General features: G+C 45.3%; 1 protein-coding gene across 2 annotated transcripts in view; it reads right to left on the minus strand.

The window, feature by feature from the left end:
* The window catches only part of TBX15 (T-box transcription factor 15), a 251,478-nt gene that overhangs the window by 120,715 nt on the left and 109,121 nt on the right, over positions 1 to 21,642 (minus strand). The window contains exon 2 of one of the 2 annotated variants that reach the window (XM_078656352.1): positions 2,687 to 2,903. The exons of the other annotated variant lie outside the window; for it this stretch is intronic. Coding sequence (XP_078512478.1) covers positions 2,687 to 2,903 — 217 coding nt within the window. The remainder of the gene's footprint in view (positions 1 to 2,686; positions 2,904 to 21,642) is intronic. 2 annotated transcript variants of the gene reach the window in all.

Here is a 21,642-nt window from a genome sequence, read left to right on the forward strand (position 1 = left end):
GCTAGACCCGTTCGCGCGCCGTTTTTCATCTTCGGGAGCGCGGTGCGCGTGTTCGGGGCGCTGCCTGCATGCTCGAGATAGCTAGCGCGCTAAGTTACTCAAGAGGTTTGTCCCGCCCGCTTGCGTTCCCTTATTTCCTGTTCCGGGTCACAAGTAACGTGTTCGCGTTGTGTTAGACATGTTCGGGAACTCATCTTCTCGTTCGCACTGCCAAAGTGCGTGATCGCGTCAAATATCGCGCGAACTTACCCCGGCGCACGCGATAATGTTATTCAGCGCGTGAGAACTACGCTACGCACCGGATCGCGGAGTAATCGACAGCTTCGCGTTCTCCGTAGAACGCGGAGTTGCCAAAACTCCGCAAGCTCCGCGAACGGAGCGTAGTTCTTCGCCCAGGGTTACTAAATACTGCCTGCACAGTTTTGCTTCCAAAGATTTCAGCCTCAATAAGTGCATTGTCTATGCCACATCCATTGAGATAACTCCCTGCACACCGCAACGCAAATTTTGTCATGTGGAAAACTCCCCTCATTAGATAAGATCATCAAATTCTACTGGACGGCTCACAGTGTCGCCCGTGAGTGAGCGGGGTTATTTCTATTGTTTCAGGGGATCTGGTTTTATGGTTTTTTAAAACTCTTTTTTAAACATTGCATGGCTATTGACCTTGAATAATTATATTACTGAATATGCTCGTTTTAAAAAAGTGAATGTGTTCTGACCCCCTGCACTGCTGCGTGGAGACTGATAGGGCACAGCTCCACGGTGAGACCCCTGGATTCTGCCGCTGCACAGTGGCATGGTGGGGCATCTTGAAGACACAGGAGCCCCCTTTGCTTGGCTCTCTCTGCCCAGTCAGGGGCGCCGCTGCCCCGGGCCTGGTGTCAGCCTGGCTCTGCTCATGGTCAGCCTTGTACCTGAGACTCCCCAACAGCTGCACATGCGTAGAGAGCATCAGGAGGCGGCCCTGGGTATGTGGTGGAGGAGGGAGGGGGCTCCGGGACTTTTGTCCAGACCATCCGCCCAGCAAGCTGGGAAGACCCCAAACCTATAGAAGAGGATAGAGTGACAGGTCATTCTTGTCAAAAGACCTTAGACTTGGCGGGGGACAGTTGGGTGTGACATGCAGTGACGCCGCCATTCACCAGGGTACCACACCTGTAGACCTTGATCTAGCATCCAGGGCATGAGTCGGTGGGTATACGCGGGTGGACGGCGTCCACCCACTATTTTCACAGGGTGAACGCCGTCCACTCTGCCAAGAATTTGGGCCCCACTGAATAATGTGCTGAACTCGTCCTGGTGTAATTTCCAAACAGCAGGACACTTTCAGCAGCGCCTGCACTTGTCTGCCACAAGCAACAACGTGCAGGCGGGGAGGGGGCTTTCTTATTTAAGATTCCTGCTGAGCCATAACAAAGGCCTCACACAGAGATGCAAATGAAGCAGAGGGGAAACAAAGGTTAGCACTTCACACATACTTGAGAGAGGCACTTTTCACTTTGTCCAGTCCCTGTTTAGGAGGCATGCATGCTCTGTAAGAAAGTCAGATGGGTTGGTCTTTCCCAGTATGTACACAAAGCAAATTGCATTTATATAGAGCTTACTACACCTGAGGAGGCGTTGAAATAATTTAAGTACCTTTATTTATTCTTGTATAGCCCTACTCAATCCTTTGCAGGGTGTCAGAGCGCTTTACATCAACACGTGCATATTACACGTACAATAAATTATAAGTTTGTAAATGAATGTACATGACGTGTTACATACAACTGGGGGATTGCAAGGTGTAGAAGTCACATATCCTCTTCCTTAGCTCACTGTGCTATTATCCTCGCAATGCGCTCAAACGTACACATGATAGACCCACTAAACATATATGCGAGGGCTTTAATGTCACTTCTTCTGATACCATTTCCTGTAAAGTCGTTGCTTGCGATGCCACTTTCTATGATGTTAATACCTGTGATGCCATGTGTGATGTCATGTGTGATGCCATGTGTGATGTCATGCACTGTGATGTTGTGCGCCGTGATGTCGCACGCCGTGATGTTGCGCATCGTGATGTCACGTGCTGTGATGTCACTTGCATACTGCCGAACTAGGTAAGTCAGCCCACTTCTTTTTTAAGGACTTGTGCCCTGGTACCATCGACCCGGTACTTCCGGTTTATGTGAATGGTCAGTCAGTTCCTGAGCACAACACAGCTCTCCCTCTGGTTATAACTCAATCTTCCCTCTGTTTGGCCACGCCCACCCTCAAAGTTCGTGCAGGTCCTCAGTACCAGACAGCACCGGCCCATTTAAAGCCCCGGCCTCTGGCCACCTCACCTGCCTGTTTTTGTGTTGATCATCCCTCTGATTGGCCACACGCACCCGCAGAGTTCTTACAGGTATACAGTACCGGCCAGCCCCGGCCCATTTAAAGCCCCGGCCTCTGGCCACCTCACCTGCCTGTTTTTGTGTTGATCATCCCTCTGATTGGCCACACGCACCCGCAGAGTTCTTACAGGTATACAGTACCGGCCAGCCCCGGCCCATTTAAAGCCCCGGCCTCTGGCCACCTCACCTGCCTGTTTTTGTGTTGATCATCCCTCTGATTGGCCACACGCACCCGCAGAGTTCTTACAGGTATACAGTACCGGCCAGCCCCGGCCCATTTAAAGCCCCGGCTCTGGCCACCTCACCTGCCTGCTTTGGTGATGATCATCTCGGTGCCGATGTCGTGAAAGCGCTTCCACAGGTCTGCGCACTGCAGCTCCACCTGGATCTCCTCCATGGTGGATGGCGAGGGCGGCGTGGGGTCAGGGGCCACCTGCGACGTGAGGTCAGAGTGCGAGCCATACGAGCAGGACGTCCTCTCCGCCAGCCCCTCGGGGTCCGAGCCGGGGCTCTGCTCTGAGTCTGCAAGAGAGAAGAAGGGAGTGAGCAAAGCTGCAGACGGTCTGACCACCAGCAGATGGCGACAGCTCCGTGGGTCAATGCGCCTGAAGCGGCCGCGCGCAGCGCCTGGATACCCTCCCGGGTGAGGAGCCGCGCTATACAAATACTGAGTGATTGAATCAGTGTATGCCCCCTGAGCACAGAGGTGGGACCCGGCAGGGCTGATTCTGCCCTTCATGTTGAGGTAAAATGATAAACTGATTGATTGTATCTGTATAGCGCCGGAGCCTCTCGGCACTCTGACCCAGTGGGTCACACACATTATGTAAAGCAGAGGAAGAGATAGAAGATACTCTCAGCGACTGTGGAGAACCTACCAGCCAATCAGAGGACTCCACCAGCGACTCTCTTGGATGGATGGATGGATGAATGAATGTTACACTTCCCTTCCAGCAGCAGACAGAAGGAAGCCCTCCCTCGCCTCTGTAGCCTCCAGGCTGGGTCTGCTCAGTGTCAGCCCCGCTGCCCCCCTCCTCTCACCCCTGACAGGCCGCTACCGCTCCTGGAGGGTCACAGACACTTCCACTCACTCACGGCGCTTAAACCAACATTCAATTTAAACCATATTTACCACTTGAGCGCTCCTTGACGCTGACAGCCCCACATGTAAACCAGGCCTGGGGACCTGTCCCTCTCTCTCCCCAGCAGCCAGGGCGCCCTCCCCGGCCCTCAGCAGCCCCTGTGCCTGTCACACAGCCCCCGGGTGGTCCTGAGCCCTCTAACACCCACCTGGAGGAGCTGCTGCTAGAAGCCTCCGCCGGGGTAAAGCGCCTCACACAGGTTGGACGGGCAAGACCTCGGCACAGAAGCGCTTCTGATGACGTACAATCAATGCCGGCCACCCTTGACACACGACATGCACATGTGTCATGGTGAATAGGGAAACTAGAGGTTTCTGGGTGTCTTGGCTGAAAGGAGTGGGGGGGCAGTCATTGAAACCAGAGGAAGACTGACTTTCCATTAGGCCTGGGTGGTAAATTCCGTTCGGCTCGCGGAATTTGCGGAATTTGGGCAATTTCGCGTTCCGTGGAGAACACGGAATTGCCAAAAATGATGCGATCCACAACTTTGCAGAATGTTTTGCTTGTTCGCGCTTTCAAAATGCGTGTTCGCGAGATATTACTGCCCGAGCACGCAAACAGCATTCGCGAACAGGAAAAGCATCACGAACGGGCGGAACAAGCAATTCTGTGTGTTTGCAGAATTTTTACGTGCTCGCGGTGATTTTTTACCGTTTCGCGGAGCTTTGCGTACCGTAACTATGCAAATTCCGCCCACCCCTACTTTCCATCCATCACAGGGTACTCCCTCCCTCTTGCACGAGTGACGTCAACAGGTCATGTGATGTCAGAGGGTCAACTGATGAGAAGAGCCTATCTTGGCCCGAGTCATTCCCGGCAGGAGTGTACATGGAGTCTCTCGCCCTCTCCCCCTCTCTCTCTCTCCCTCTTACCCTCTCCCTCTCTCTTGATGAAGTTCTGTAGCCCCAGTCACTTGTTGTAGACTCTGCGCTCTATAAAGAAAACTCTATAAAAAACTCTACTTGAAAATCTCTTTCAGAAACATAACAAAAAATGCCCCATACCAATGTAGGGAATTCATCTTTTCTGCATTCCCGACCCTCCCCCCCACCCCCAGATTTTTCACTATATTATCTGGACCCTATTTTATAGCTGGTTTTTCGACCCTGCACCCACACTGGGGCACTGCTGAACAGGGCACTTTGTAAGTGCCCTGACTCGTAACGCATGGAGAAATTGTCTGATCACTGCCTGCCGTATTTACCTTTTCTATAAAACCATAGCATATGATGCAGAAATACACCCATGTCATGAAAAGGTAACTGTTACCTGTGACCTGCAGCACTTATTGTACCATCCACTAGTCTGAAAAAACATGGCTTCAGGCCGACCATTGTAGCCTGACTGCTGCAGAGTAAAACCTGCAGTGCAAACGGTTAAAATAACCTTTTTTGGGCAGGGAAAATCTTCCCCTTTAAATATCAGTAAGTCACTCCTGTGTAGGCCTTGTTGATTTTATGGTAGGGTACATGCTATTACGTGGGGCATATGAAAATAAATCTACCATGACCGTAAAAGGATAAGACCCAAAAACCTATTTTTATGGTGGCAGGACTCGCTGTCCTGTGTAGAAAACCTGAGTACAGATAAAAATATGAATATTGCTAACTCAGGAAAGGTAACAGCAAGAAAAAGCATTAAAAAGACTATTTTAATAGTTACTAAAAATCCAATTGAGTAGTGAATTCAGATTTTCAATAAATATTAAGGGGAGTCTCACCTGCTATTCCAGATGCTCCTGAGGGCCGGGCTTGGCTCCACCGATCCCCGCAGCACCAGCAGCTAAGGGCCGGGCTTTGCTCCGCTTGTTCCCCCGGCCGGGTTTGACTCCGCTGGGCCCCTCCCACCCCCGTGACCAGCAGCGGACGTCAGAGGCAAGCGCCAGGAGGCGCATAAAGCCTCCCTCGGTCCCTCATCCCGCGGGACGCGAGCAGGCGCGTGCCGGGAGAAGCCCGGGACAAGGACGGGACCGTCTGTGGCCGTCCGGGGCCGAAGGAGGCCGGGCCGGGCCACGGACCCTGGTTCTACAACATAAGATACATTTGCTCAAGTGAGACTTTACATTTCCTTGGACCCTGGTTAGGGATCTGTTATTGTGATTACCTTATCTAACTTTCCTGGTACTGGGGTATATTACTCTTTAATGCGCGCATTGGGTTCTTTATCTAGTACCAAAGTATCATTTCTAAGTTTTGACTATGTCCAAAGCTAAAACTGATAAGCTTGTAGCTGGGGTAGGTACAATAGATAATTACTTGGTAAAGATGGTAAACAAAATTAATAATGACCGGAGAGCTTCGTTAGGACAAGGGAGTCCACCTGGTTCATACCAAGATACACCTAATCCTTCGGTGGAATCTCCAACTGATGATATATTTGATCTGGGCAATCGGGTGGTCAAAACGGCTGCAGCGCAGGTCCATTCTGAGCCACAGGAGGAATTATCAGATATATCTATCGATGCAATAGAGGAGGCCCCGCCAGCCGCTAGACCAGTGAGAACATGTAGAAAATTTCAAATTAAACGCGGGGGAAAGCATAGGAAAAAAAGAGGAGAAACCTCCCAACTAGTCCAAAACGGCTCTGCTGCTGGAACCGATCTACAGGAAGGAAATAGTGCAGCCAGTGTTAACATAAACCCAGAGCAATTTGCATTACTGGTCTGCTCTATAGAAGCTAAGATAGAGGCTAAGATAGAAGAGTTTATTAAACCCCTAGTGCTCAAACTGTATACTGTCACCTCAGAAGTAAAGAGGCTAGGTGGTTTGTTAGCAACACACCTGGCCTCGGTTGAAAGAGCCAAGGTTGTCACAAAGGGTCCTGCTGGAACGGGGCAGGGAATTAGTAATGACAACCCGCAGCAACCAGGACAGCAAACAACTGTAACTGAATCTGCTTCTCCTGATCCTCCACCAATAACCTGCCCAACAAAACAGTCTTCCTTAGGCCCAGATGGCACATCAGGTTTTAGACAGGTAAAAAAAAGTTGCTTTATAAACCTTCCCCCTGACTGTGCACCCCATGTGGTCGTCGTAACCAATGTCCCGCCTCCTGATCATTACCCCGTCCAGTCCCATGAGGAATCACATGAATCACTGAAAAATAAAACAGTGTCATGGCTGAATAGAAGATGTGGCTTCCCAACAAAATATTCCGATCAAATATTGTCCCCATGAAGGGCAAACTGGATTGGCCCGCCCAGAAAGACGTGTAGTGGGGATTGTATAATTGTTAATTTTAACCGCATGCGTGCTGCGGCGATTTTCGCGCTACGCAGCTTTTTTCAAAAAGCCGCGTTACATGACGAGCTCAGCTTCTCATCAGCGTGCGAGCGGCGCAACTGATGACGAGCTGAGCTCGTCATCAGCGCCGAAGGGGTTAAACACCCCCAACACGTTGCTACAGTTTTGTTAAGGACAGTCTCTCTGGTCTACGACGAAAATAGTGTTTGTGTGCGTCCACTCGTTTTTTTTTTACACGCATTCAATCAAAGCTCCTCCTAATCTCGGGAGATTTAGACCATTTACTCCTACTGAGCCTCGGGCCCCTGTAGTATCACAATTCTGTAATGTGGACAATCACTGCAGGGAGGGGCCAAATGTTGTGACACAAAATAGATTTGATTTAGTTCGGGCCTAGAGGCGTGTGACTGAGGTGAGGACTCTGAGGGACAGGGAGGGGAGAGATTGGCTGACTTGGGATATATGGAACCCGCACAAGTAAAAATGAGTCATAATAATACCAGTCTGCAAGCATCACTGAGGGTGTGGGGGAAAAGGTAAAAATGATAAGTTGGAATATTGCTGGTTTCCGGTCCACAAGGGATGATAATGTCTGGCTAAATTTTGTGAAACAGTACGACATTGTTGCACTTCAAGAGACCTGGGACAAGGTTTGTGATTTCTGGATGAATGGTTTTACGTCTTACTATGTACCTGCCCTGAGTTCCTCAGCAGGGAGAGACAGAGGGGGACTTATGTTTCTGGTTTCAGTAAACAGAACAGGAAAAGTTAAAAAGGTCGACTGCACTTCCCCTAATTATTTAATACTAGAAGTAAGTTTGGCAAACAACAGCAAACTAGTTCTCATTAATTGCTATAATTCATTGCAAGGGGAGTCCCCAAACGAGCATCTCCATTCGCTGTCAAATTTTTTAACAACTTATAAGGAAAACCAAACCACTTTTGTTCAATATATCCTGTTGGGTGATTTTAATGTACATTTATGTAGTCTAAACTGTCAATATAAAGATAGCGATGGACCTGATTTTACAGCCCCTCAACACTTTGAACACAGCACCAAGGGGGAAGCATTGGAGGCACTTTTGTCCAATAATGACCTGTTTGAGGTGGGGTTTTCTGATAAAAGTAACCCTGTTCCTACGTACAGAGCTAGGGACTGTGAATATATAATAGACTACATATTCTTGGTCTGCCACCTACAGGAAACGCTATTTGTGAAGGCACAACATTCATTCTGTATTTGTTAGCTGTTTTCGAGTTAATTTACTCGTTTTAATCGTGTTTTTAAAATTGTACTTTTTCATTCTGTGTTGCAGACAGCATACCCCTAGGCCACCTGCATACACTTTCGCCAACATTTGACGGCTTTAGCTGCCGTTTTGAGCTTAAATTGGGGTTAGGGAAATCATCCCACGGCGGCCATCTTTAGTGTGCCCAGAGCGGTGTGAGCGCTCTAGTGGTACGTATAAAAGGAAACGGTCACCCTATCACGCTAGCGGTCGTGTTTGCGGCAGCGCCGTCCCTAGCGCCGGAGTCTCGCCTGAATCAGCCCGTCTGCGCTCGTCCGCGCTCTGACGGGCTTGGGCTCTGGCAAGTACTCTTTAAGTACTCTATATTTCATCTGTGAATAACTTGTTGTTCTGATTTACTACATAGCATTATGGTCCTCTCCTATTCTGCTGAGGATCTATATTTATGGCGCCGCTTTGCTAGCAAGAACTGCTCTGTATGTACATTGCCCTTCCCCAAATACAAATGTCACCAATGCGGATTTGCTCTCGGAATACCAGCGAGTTGCAGATCGCTTAGGCGTTATGACAGACGCAGTAGGCCTTATAAGTCCAAAACCGGCTCTTCATACTCCTCTTTACATTTCTGGAGTATTAATTGCAGATCTCTCCCACAACACAAGTACACAACATCTTTGACTTCATCACTGATGAGCAACCGGATGCGGTGTTTCTCACGGAAACCTGGCTACATGACAGTTCTGGCCCTGATATTGCCGCTGCAATTCCCCCTAATTACGTCATTGTAAGAAAGGACAGAGCTATAGGTAAAGGGGGGGGGGATAGCCATGATCTTTAAATCTAAGTACACCTGTAAATTCGAAGACATTCATCTTAAAGGTTGCGAGGCAGCCCTGTTTAGGCTAACTATTAACCCTCAGTTTACAATGACAGGTTTATTAATCTACCGCCCTCCTGGGAATGCTAATCCCTGGGTTTCTTCCTTGCCAGATTTCCTGGCCCCCTTACTGCTTAGAGCAGCCAACTTTACGATTCTCGGGGATTTAAATATCCATCTTGAAGATTCCGACTGTACGTCCACTAAACAGCTCATCTCTATCCTCGAAGTTTTTAATATTCAACTATTGAACTCTGCCCCTACACACCATGCTGGTCATTTACTAGATCCCATTTTGTCAAATCTACAGTTGGACTGCTCTCAGAAAGCACGCCCAATAGAATGGTCCGACCACTTTGCTGTTCCTTTTTCATTGGATACTACCAGGACAGCATCACAGATCGGAAAGGAAATAGAAAAACGGACACGCAGTTGGGGAAAAATTAACATGCAAGAACTTAATAAACAATTATTGAGGACACTTCCTAACACTGACCTACCTATTTCTGCACTAAATTGTGCAGTTGGTCAGTGGTTAAATAATGCTGTTAATTCTACGCTTCCTTTGATATCAAAGAAAAATACGCTTCATCGTCCCCCTGCACCATGGTTTTCCAACAAGCTTAAGTGCCTTCGCACTCAATGTAAGATTTTAGAAAGAAAATGGAGGCGCAATTACTCTCCTACATGCAAAGTAGCTTACAGAGAAGCTCTGAAGGGCTATCATAACAGCTGCAAAACAGCCAGAGCAGATTTTACTAAAAAAATAGTTTCAGATGCACAAAACTGCCCTAAGGTTCTCTTTTCAGTTGTAAAGAAACTGACAGGAGCGGACTCAACTCCTACGCCCCCCGTGCTTGACATGGTTCAATGCCAATCCTTAGCTGACTTTTTTGTTAAAAAAGTCGACCTGATCTATGATCTTTTTACCCTGTAAGGTAACACCTTTTGCATCTGGCGCTGTGCAGTCATCTGTTAATGTTGACGACGTCGTCAAACTCTCTGTATGGCAGCCACTAGACAATGTTTCTTTCTCTTCTTGTCTAAATAGTGTGCGCTCCGGTTCTCCGTGCGATGCACTTCCGGCTAAAATACTTAAACAATTAGATTCCTCTACCCATCAGATTTTTGTAAAATTGTTAAATGCTTCACTTACTGAGGCATATGTACCCCAGCCATGGAAACACGCTATGGTAGTGCCCTTGTTAAAAAAGTCTGGTGCTGATATCTCGAACCCTGCTAATTTCCGTCCAATATCCCTGCTACCCATCTTCTCTAAAGTGTTAGAGAGACACATTAATACCCAGCTCACTGAACTGGTGGAAAGTTCTGGTTTTTTACATTCTTCCCAGTCGGGTTTCCGGTCCCGCCACTCGACCGAGACAGCCCTTCTTGGGGTGACAGAGAGCCTCCGACACGGTGTCGATCAGGGTGAAACTATGGCACTCATCCTGTTGGATTTGAGCGCAGCTTTCGACACCGTGTCACATTCCATCCTTCTCGACTCTCTGCGGTCCCTTGGTGTGACTGGTATGGCCTTAGCCTGGGTGGCCTCCTTTCTTAGTGAGCGAACCTTTCAAGTTTTTTCCCCTAAGGCGGCATCAGCGGTCTGTCCCTCAGCGCGGGGTGTCCCCCAATGGTCCATACTCAGCCCCTTATTGTTCAATATTTATGTGAAACCCTTGGTTAACATCGTAGAGCAGGCGGGGCTGACCCTGTTCTCTTACGCTGATGACACCCAGATTGTCTTCTCCCTATCGGGGCGAGACGAGAATAACCCCTCTGCACTAAAGTCGGGCCTCACTCTTGTGGCTGACTGGATGCAGAGGAATTGTCTCAAACTGAATGGGGAGAAGACAGAGGTGGTCATTTTGGGGAAAAATAAGAACCTCTGGGGCCCTCAGCATTGGCCAAACGAGATGGGCTCACTTCCTGTACCCACACATGCTGTACGCAACTTGGGCGTCCAAATTGACGACAAGTTAACAATGAAGCAGCAGGCCACTAAGGTTGCAGCAACCTGTTTTTCTACTCTTAGGTGGCTACAAAAGATCTTATGGATGCTTCCTATTTCCTCTCGTAGAACGGTTGTCCAGGCACTGATAACATCTCGCCTGGACTATGGTAATATACTATATTTGGGTGCAGATGTCGCCACTATTAAAGTCTTACAGGTTGTACAAAATGCTGCCGCACGACTCTTGAAGAACGTTCCTAGAAGAATTTCGGCATTATCTGCCTTGCATGATCTTCACTGGTTAAAGATCTCCAGTCGCATAAAGTTTAAGACATTGTGCTACATGTTTAGAATCAAGCAAGGCATTGCACCTACTTACTTACAAAAGCTTGTGCAACCTTACAGGCCCAAACGTACCTTACGATCCTCGGAAATTGGCAATTTCTCTATACCAAGATTTAAGCTGGCAAGGATGGGAGGACGTTCTTTCTCCTATCTTGGTCCCTAATATTGGAATGCCCTGCCCACAGCCCTTAAATTAGAGACCAGTCTTCTTTGTTTTCGTAGAACCCTGAAAACGCTGTTGTTCGCATAAGCAGTTGGTACCTGTATGCTGGCTATTTGACATCTTCTTCTCCAGTCTGTCCCTAGCGCCGGGAAACCCACTGTGGGTAGCTGTGCGCGGTAAAAGTTCAAATAAATAAAAATAAATAAATATTCTTATCCCCAGGACTTTTAAGACATGTAATTTTTTATGATGCTATACCCTCTTCCTTTAGCGATCACAACCCGGTAGTAATTGAACTGGATAATGGCCTTTCCCTCCTGAACAAATCAGCTTCGTTACAAGTTACAGCTGATGTAAAAGCCAAAGATCAAGGGAGGAGATTAAAATGGAGTACGGTCACTCCCGAAGATTTTTTTCACACCATTACAACAAAGGTTGGCCAGGAACTAAATACATGTGCAGACCCCCTCAATTATGGGGGGGATGTAATAGCTTCATATGAAGCCATTTGCTTGCAAGTGGCCAAAGAACTCACAATTAACACCCGAGTTAAAACTAATCCTGCCTTAGGATGGTTCGATCATAAATGCACTAAAGCCCACAACTTACTCAAAAAGGCTGTTAATAAGACTCCGAGGGATAAAAGGCTGGTAGCACAGCTTAGGAAAGAGTACTCATTAACAATTCAGGCGCGGAAAAAAGAAATCAAACAAGTTGCATGGGCAGCATTAATGGAAAAAGCAAACCATGAAAGACAGTTCCAAGTTTTAGTCAATTGTAAATAATCCTTTGTTCACTGGTACCCAGAACTCTGTATTAGAAGCTATCATCTCAGAGGAGGACTGGTTAAGCCATTTTGAAAAAATCTATGGGAGTAATATTGAGCTGTAAACCTTTGAGGTACCAATTTCTGATCCTCCATTGATATCCATTAGTTTTAATATAGCGGAGGTTGAGAAAGCAATAGAGGCAACGGCAGGGCGTAATGCGCCAGGCCCTGATGGTGTGCCCTCTGATATGTACAAGGCTAATCCCAAATATTGGGCAAAGATACTGACGAATGTTTTTAATACATCGGCCGCCACAGGGTTCCCGAAAACATGGTCCCGCTCAATTATAATCCCCGTGTTTAAGAAGGGCCAAAGGGGAGACCCCAGATGTTACAGGCCTATATCTTTACTACAGTCCTCTATTAAAATCTTAGGGAAGGTCATTCTAGCTAAAATAACAGGCTGGGCGACGGAGAAAAATATCCTAACCAATGCCCAGTGTGGCTTTAGATCTGGGGGGGGGACGGAGGACCAATGTCTTAACTTACACCTAATTGTATCTAAATACACGAAGGCTGCTAAGGGTTCAATTTTTCTGGGTTTTATGGACCTGTCCACGGCCTTCGATCTAGTTAATAGATTGAGGCTGTGGACCATGCTGTTGGACCTAGGACTTGACCGGCCCTTGTGTATTTCTTGGCCGAGTTACACAGAGACCTGAGAGCGTCAATAAGGATGACGCAGGAGGGGAAATGTACTGCAAGTTTCAAATCAGGTAGAGGGGTGCGCCAAGGCTGCATCCTGGCCCCTATGTTACTTACATTATACATAAACTCCCTGGAAGACAACTTGTTAACGGCAACACTAGACATTCCGCGTATGGGAGGAACATCCATCCCTGTACTCCTATAAGCGGACGATGCCGTTTTACTGGCACGGACCCCCTTGGTTTACAAAGACTAGTAGGCTCCTTCGGGGATTTTATGAAATCACTGGACCTTGTGGTCAATAATGGTAAATCACACATTATGTCTCTAGGGACGGGGAAAAACAACATTAAATCCTTTTATTGCAACGGGGAAGCAATCACAAGAGTGAAAGTGTTTACCTATTTGGGAGTTGTTTTTGATAACACAGGACTTTGGGCACCGCAACTCCCAACTAAGGTAAATGCTGTGAGAAGCTCCTCAGCTGCAATATTAGGTTTCGCCAAAAGACTGGGGGGAAAACCATGCAAGGCTATCCTAGCCATATATAAAGCAAAAAACATATCAATTGCTAGGTATGGGGCTGCAATATGGGGGTACACTAAATCTGACTCCATCCAAAGAGAAGAAAATACATTTCTACGTGCCCTCCTCGGCCTTCCACAATCGACAGCGACCCATTCGGTCCACCTCGAGTTGGGGATAGGGTATATTATAGATACAATAAAAATGGCCCCAATCCTGTTATGGATTAGAATCTGGTTGAATCTGAATCTTACTCTGAATCACAAGATTCTGAAGGATTGCATGAAATTAGATAAAATGAAGGAAATCCAGTGGCTGTCCTATATTAAAACGTCAACAAGGAAACTGGGGTGCCCAGAGATTTTCTCCAATCCTGAAGGTCTATGGAAAGCTGATCTTAAATGGGTTAAAGTAAATTACATTAAGCTCAGCGAGATAGAGCGGGAATCAGAAGAGTTAAGTAAATCTACAATTAGGGTTCACTTTGTGCTCATTTCGTCTCTAGCCATGCAATCGTACCTTTCCATCGTTACGATCCCTTTTCACAGATGGCTATTGACAAAATTTCGTTTCAACCAGATTCATTTGGTATTAAGTGACCCACAGGGATGGAGTAGGCCTGAGGATGCGGCTCCTTGTAAATGTGATGATTTCTCCCCCGAAGATACTATGCATTTTATGTTTTTTTTGTCCTCTGTACTATGAAGCTAGAAAAAGGTTTATTTTTCCAGTACTGAAAGAGAAGGCCTTTATACTGGCTAAACCCGCATTGCTGTTTTTACAATTAATGGAATCCCCTGTAACCATGTTTGGTTTTGCAAGCTTTCTTGTCGCGTCTATTAGGAGTAGGAGGATTAGACAGGCAGCCCAACAGCAGTTGACAAACCAGTCATTACATGTCTACCGATAGTGATCAACTGATTTTTATCATGAAATTGTTTTTTAACCGTTTTTAAATGGAATTTTGTGCTTTGATACTATTTTAAAAGAAACTACAATTTGTATAGTATACTTTTATGATTTTAATAATCGAATAAAGTGGTTTTGACTTGACTTGAATTGAATAAATATTAAGGAAACATAACTTTTAGATAGTTACCCTTTACCTGCATGAACTGTTAGTGGATTATGTTAATGTATCTTCTGTCAGCTCTCAGTCTTGTATAGGTGGAAAATACTTCCCAGAAGCAAACAATAGGCTGACCTGAATGGGCAGAGATGACTTCTCTGAACTTCACAGAACATTCAGGGTGGGGGCTGTGTAAACCATCCACCAACACAGTGACAACTTCTTAAATCTGAGGAAATAAAGTTTAAGTCAAAACCTCAAATTGAACAGGATTGCCTTAGTTTTGTAAAAAATAACTGCCATAATATGAATGTTTACATCACTTGGTTCGCCAAGTAATATCTAGTATCTGCCCTAAGCTTTTATATATTAGAGCAGGCACAGAACACATCTAGCTACCCGTGCTAGCAGCGATGATCTGAGAAAAATATGTTTTTCAGGACAACCGTTTTGCTTTTACACATATTTTTCTGGTTTTCAAATACATTTCCAGGGAGGTGAGTTTTACTGAAGATCTGTAACTGTGAGTGGTATTCACCAGTGCTCGCGCAGTTTTGTATCAGTCTACAAATGTTCACTGTGGCTGAGGAGGATGAAGACAGAAGGAACTCTCCCAGAGCCTTGACAATGATTCACATCCAGCTAGGCGAGCTTCATAGAAGTAGTGCACATAATGTAATATCGCTGTGATGCCTAATTTCTATGATGGTATTAAATCATCGTAAGATACAATACATTTACAGGCACATGCATCAAAGCTATTTGCGATCGCAAACGGTGCGAATTGCAAAGATCGGTCGTTTGCGATCGCACAATTAGCTTTTGCGATACATGAAACAACTTGCCACTCGCACTTTAAAAAAAATCACAATTATTTGCAAGTTTTCAAATTGCAATTGCATTTAAGGAATCGCAATTTGCGATTCCTTAAATGCAATGCAAGAACCACTTGAAAATAGCAATTTCGCTAATAGTGGGCGCAAATTACCAGGAAGTTGAACTTCCTGGTAATTTGCAAAAACTTTGAAAAATGCACTTTTGTGCATTTTTCAGTTTCATGTTGCGCACACACATGCCCTAAGGGCATGTGTGTGTGCGCAACATATGTGCACAGATCAATTTCAGGGGGGCAACAGGGTGTCCTTTTGACACCCTTGCACCCTGAAATTGCATGCACAATTTGTGAGGACCTATTGGTACTCGCAAATGGCGCGTGCAATTTCCCATTCATTGCTATGGGCCTGGAGGCCCATAGCAATGAATGGGACGGCATTCCTTAATTGCGACTCTCAATCTGCGAGTCCCAAATAAGGAATGTGTAGGAATCGCTATTTTTTTAGTGATTCCTACATGCATAGGCTTTTGCGAGCCCTTAATTGCGATTCCTTAATTATCGCAATTAAGGACTCCCAAAATCATAGCTTGATGCATGAGCCTGTTAGCGCTCGGTTCTTTATGATCGTGCATTCAATAATGTCATTGGTTTAAATTTATTTCTAATCGTGCTGATTTGGCGATGACGTAAAATAATGAGAGTGTAATGACATAGAGACTTTTATTAATTTCTGACTGCGTTACTCTAACCCTGGTGTGTAAATCCACAATTCTTTTTGTGATATAAGCAAGTGACAAGCTTCCTCTCTGACCTGCAGTGGAGAAGGAAAAGGATTGAAAATGGCTCTTCGAGAGACACTGTCTATGAAATACACAAATAAACTACATCAACAGAAGATTCAGTTTCAAAGATCTGAAAGTGAACAAGATTGAATCAGCACAAAGGAGAGACAACTAGTTAACCTCAAACAACAACAGAACTAGAGAGGCAGACTTGCCCTCCAAGCTGGCAGGATTACACTTTAAACATATTGGAATTAACATAAGAACATAACAAAGAGAAGGGGATATGCTTGTAAAGGAGATTAAAGCTTCTAATAAACCACTGAACTGGAACCAAAGGAATCTTGGTTTTAGGGCAAATCCAGCTCTGATAATCTGTGGATCAAAATCTCTATGAAAGACTACATGACTTTGACAACATCTTCTCAGATATGTCACGGGAAGGCTGAAAAAGCTTTATTTGCACAATCCCCAAACCAAAAGGGGTCTTGTGTCTACCAAACTCTAGACAGTGTTATCAAAGGATCATCACGAGCCAGGCAAGCAAACTCTTCACAAACTAAATAGAACACTAAGGGCCATATGTAGGTAATTCATGTTTTGCGATTCCCAATTTGCGATTTTTAGGTAATCGCAAAACCCAATGTAGGTAGGATTAGCAAAATATTTTGCGAATCCCATCTATTCTTTATTTGCGAATCGCAAATTGAGATTTGCAAATAAGAAATACCTTCTCATTGATTCAATGGGAAGACATTCTCAATTTGCGATTCTCAATTAGAGAATCGCAAATTGAGAATGCAATTTCAAGGTTGCAAGGGTATCAATAGGACACCCTGTTGCACCCTTGAAATTATCATGTATGCACATGTGGCGCACATACATGGCACTTTGAAAATGCAAAAAGTGCTTTTTTCAAAGAAATCGCAAATTACCACCAGCCTGAAGTTGGTGGTAATTTGAGATTCCTCAAGCTAAAATCGCAGTTTGCAATTCCTTAAATGCATTCGCAAAAACAGGAATCGCACATTTTGCGATTCCTTATTTTGCGTGTGGGTTTTTGTGTGCTACGTAGCACACTGCCCAAATTACGATCGCAAATGCTGAAATTCTGTGAATTTCAGCATTTGCGATCGCAATTAGGCTTCATACATATGGCCCTAAGAGGTGCCCACTTGGTTTACAGCAGAAAACCATCTGACCAAATTAGTTAATTTACTATCAATTTTCCAGGTTAATTGTCTAGAGTGAGAAACTGTAATGTCGCCAATGCAATAACGACAAAGAAATTATTTTACAACATAAAACATACTAGTGGTGCCACTGTCGGAATAAGAAAGTAACCCAATCTGCCGCTACACAGAAAATTAGATCATAAATTGGTCACCGGGGCCTAAAAAGCATGTAGCAAATTGGGCACCTTTGAAGGAAATCAGCTTTTGACCTATAAAATGTGAGAAACTTTAGAGTTATGGAATCTGACAGTCTGAATTACCAGAAATTAAATCAATGCCTAGAGAATTTCACGATTGAAGCACAACAAAGATTACAACTTAATTTTTAAGAACCGTGAAAGGAAATACCCACTTATGTATTACTTTGAGTTTATAGAGACCATAAGCTCCTCATCAAAACTCTGCAAGGAAGAGTTGGTCTCGGCGAAGTTGTTCTTGATTGGTTTTCTTCCTTTCTCCACAACCGTTCGCAAATAATAAAACTGAAGAACTTCACCTCTGAAACGCAGCAAGTCAACAAGGGTGTCCCCCAAGGATCAGTACTTTCACCTCAGCTCTTCAACATCTATATGGAACCGCTCGCCAAACTACTCAGGAATGCCAATATCCTCTTCCACCTCTACGCGGATGACACGCAGATCTACCTGGAAACCTCCTCGCTTAATGACATCCACAGACTAAATGCTGTCTTAAAAGATGTTCAAGACTGGCTGACAAAAAGCCACCTGAAACTCAATCCAGACAAGACCGAAACTCTTCTCATCTCAAACAAAGAAGACAATCCTCAAATCACTGAGTGGCTGAAGTCGATCGATGCTCTTAAAGGTTCTCTCACGCCAACTGATTCCGTCAAATCCCTGGGTTTCACCCTTGACCCCAAATTAACCCTGACAAATCACATTAAGAACTTGGCAAAAAGTGCTTTCTTCAACCTCAGACTGCTGAATAAAATAAAACCTTTTATTCCAAACAAAGACCTCAAACTAGCCACCCAATCTCTAGTTCTATCTAGACTGGACTATGGGAACTCAATCCTTACAGGCATACCCAAATCACACTTGGCTCCATTAAAAACAACACTTCACGCGGCAGCAAGAATGATCACAGGATGCAAAAAATTCGACCACATCTCCCCAGCACTCAAAGAACTTGAATGGCTCCCGGTGGAAATGCGTAGCTCCTTCAGAACGGCCTGCCTAACACACAAGGCCCTCCACACCGGTAAACCAGAATACTTGGCTAACAAGCTCAAAAAAGCAGGCCAAAACAGATACTTGAGAAGCTCCAACTCCCTGTTGCTCATCCCACCAAAAACCAGAAAGAAGAAAACTGCGGACTGCTCCTTCACTGGAAATGCCCCCAAAATATGGAACTCTATCCCCCCTCATATCAGAACTCTACCTTCCTATCCGGACTTCAAGATCCAACTCAAATCCTTGTTCCTCACCCGTTCCCTGGGTCCTAGATAACGAGGATCTCCCTCCGAACTATGTGCTATCTCTGTATCCTTCTACCAAAAGGCCTACTGTTACGAACTTCTCCTCCCCCAACATTGTCTTTGAGGACTGCCTGTATTTGTTACGTATCTTTTTGCTCACCATGCCTTTCCTTTTACTGTAAAGCGCTCTGCTACCTTCGGGTCTTGTTAGCGCTATAGAAAACTTCTAAATAAATAAATAAATAAATAAATAATATCATGACATAGGCAAAGCAACATTGACATATTTTCAAAGTACAGAAGCGGCTCGTCTTAGGAATATCATTTCAAAATTACAGCTTCATAATGAAACAAATATCTTTCGTCTATCCTATAGTTTCTAATCGGAATTTGGACAAAATATCAAATTTTCAATATCGGGAGACAACAGTATATAAATAAAATTGTGACACAAAAATATTGTGATGAAGAAATATTGTCAATAATATCGTTTTTTCAAATAAGTAATATTTTTATTACATATATCATTGTTGTTAATACAATTTTCATTAATATAGAATATCGTTTTGTAGGTATTTTAATGTGTTGTAGCTCACATAATAATTTTATGTTATTATTGTTTCTATACATTTTTTTAAAATATAGTTTGTAATTTCAAGTGATTTAGATCTTTTTATTTATTTGCTAATAGTAATTTATGTTACTGTAGTGAGTTGTTGGGTTTTTAGGGGGATTGGGTTGAAAGTTAAATAAGCGATAATGAATTAATAATTAATAATTTTTAAGCAAGTATGTGATTGATATTAATTATGAATATTATGTGAACCTGTATTAATGTACTTATATTTTAGGTGCAGGTTGCTATGTTTGTAGGGGTATAGGGTGGGAACTTAATTAGTTAATCATTATTTAACAAATACTTTTTAATGTATTAATGATTATTTAATTGATTATTTATTGTGTAATAATCATTTATTTTAGTTAAATGTGAGGTTCCGCCTGATGAATTTGTAGGGCTATAAGGTTGGAAGTTGATTAAGTAATAATTTTTCTTTTTTTTTTTTTTTTAAAAACCTTTATTTGAGTAAGCAAAAAAGTACAAGGATGGGCCTACAACCACACGGGCCGGCCGCTAAAAGAGGAGTAGACACATATCATATATGCCCGCAGAGGTAAAAGTCAATCAACAATGCAATACTCAGCACTATTTACAGGACAAAAACAGATTTTATTTATATGAAAGAACAAACACACACAAAAGGCGAAAGTATAGTACCGAAGGTCAGCTCAATGGATGTAAGGGGGGGGACAGCAACAGAAGTACAGTAGCAAAACACTAAGCACTGAGGAGCTCGGAGGGGGGGGGGGAGGGACACAGAAGTCAGTACAAAAAAGGGGAGGGGGAGGGCCGGAGACACCAGCACAACCCCTATATGAAAGGTTCCAAGAACGCTTGCCTATGGAGACAGGGCAAGCTCAACAGTGCCCACAAGGGGAGGAGTACAAATGTCGCCACGGTAGTCGTTCCAGTGACCCCACATCTTCACCCATGCCCTGGGTCTGCCCCTGGCCACATAGACAGTTTTCTCACGGAACATGGACCAATCCATGTTATCCTCCCATTTCGAGAGGTCAGGGGGCCTGGAGGCCCCCCAGAGTTGTGCAATGTCTCGCTTCGCAACCATATAGCCCAGGGTGGCCCATCTAGTCTGTGCCACCGAATAGTCCGTGGGCTCCCAAACATTCAAAAGACATCGACGAGGTTCCGGACACAAGGACACACCTGTCACCACAGCCATCACTTCAAGCACGGCCGCCCAATAAGCAGCCACCATCGGGCACTCCCAGAGAATATGCAGGAAAGTAGCACGCAAACCACACCCACGCTTACACAATCCATCGGAGGAAAAGCCCATCACCACCAGTCGCGGTCCCGTCACGTACACCCGATGAAGGATCTTCAATTGAACCAGACGGAGACGAGCCGGAATAGCCACCTCCTTCGGGGAGGAGAGGGCTGATTGCCAATCCTCATCATCAAGTTCTAACCCATCTCCCATCCACAATTCCCGAAGTCGGGCCAATAAGTCGGTCCGATTGTTAATCAACTTTTTATAGATCAGGGAGATAGTGCTATCAGGAAGATGTCCATCAAGGATACGGTCCTCAAGGGGGGAAGAGTCAGGTGGAATCTCACCAGGAGCAAACACCGAAGCCAGGGCGTGCCTGAGCTGTAAATAACGAAAGAATTCCCGACCACTCAGGCCATAGTCAGCCTGGAGGGCCTGAAACGGGCGCACAGAACCCTTAGAGTACACATCCCCCACCTTGGAAATCCCAATCATGTCCCAATGGTCGAAACCCTTGGAAGACCAAAGACCGCCCAGACGTTCTGAAGCATAAAGCGGCGTCGCCAACGTCAAGCGATCCTCCCAGCCCAAGCTCACATTCGCGGCACGCCACACCGTCAAAGCAGTCAATGTAGGTCCCACAAGATGGCGCCCAGCGGAGCGAGAATAAAGCACTCTGTTAAAGTCACCTCCCGGAAGCTGAAGTTTATCCATTTCAAACGCCGGATTAGGACCTGGCGAAAACATAGCGTGATTGATAGCGGACAGATGGGAAGCCCAATAATATCTCTTAATATCGGGGAGCGCCATGCCCCCATCATACCACGGGATGGAAAGTTTCGCGAGAGCAATGCGCGGACGCCCATCCCAAATAAGCTGCCTCTGAAGGCTCTCAATCTCCCGAAAATAGGACTTAGGGATAGGATCAAAATAATTCTGGAGAGCATAGAGAAACCGCGGCAATGACATCATCTTAAACAGGGCCGCCCGACCCAGGGGAGACAGGGGAAGTCTGCGCCAACGGGCAACGTCCAAACGTAGCCTAAGTAACGGGGGAAGGAGATTACGATCAAA

Source organism: Lissotriton helveticus, chromosome 8 (assembly GCF_964261635.1).
Source record: "Lissotriton helveticus chromosome 8, aLisHel1.1, whole genome shotgun sequence".
NCBI classification, from domain to species: domain Eukaryota; kingdom Metazoa; phylum Chordata; class Amphibia; order Caudata; family Salamandridae; genus Lissotriton; species Lissotriton helveticus.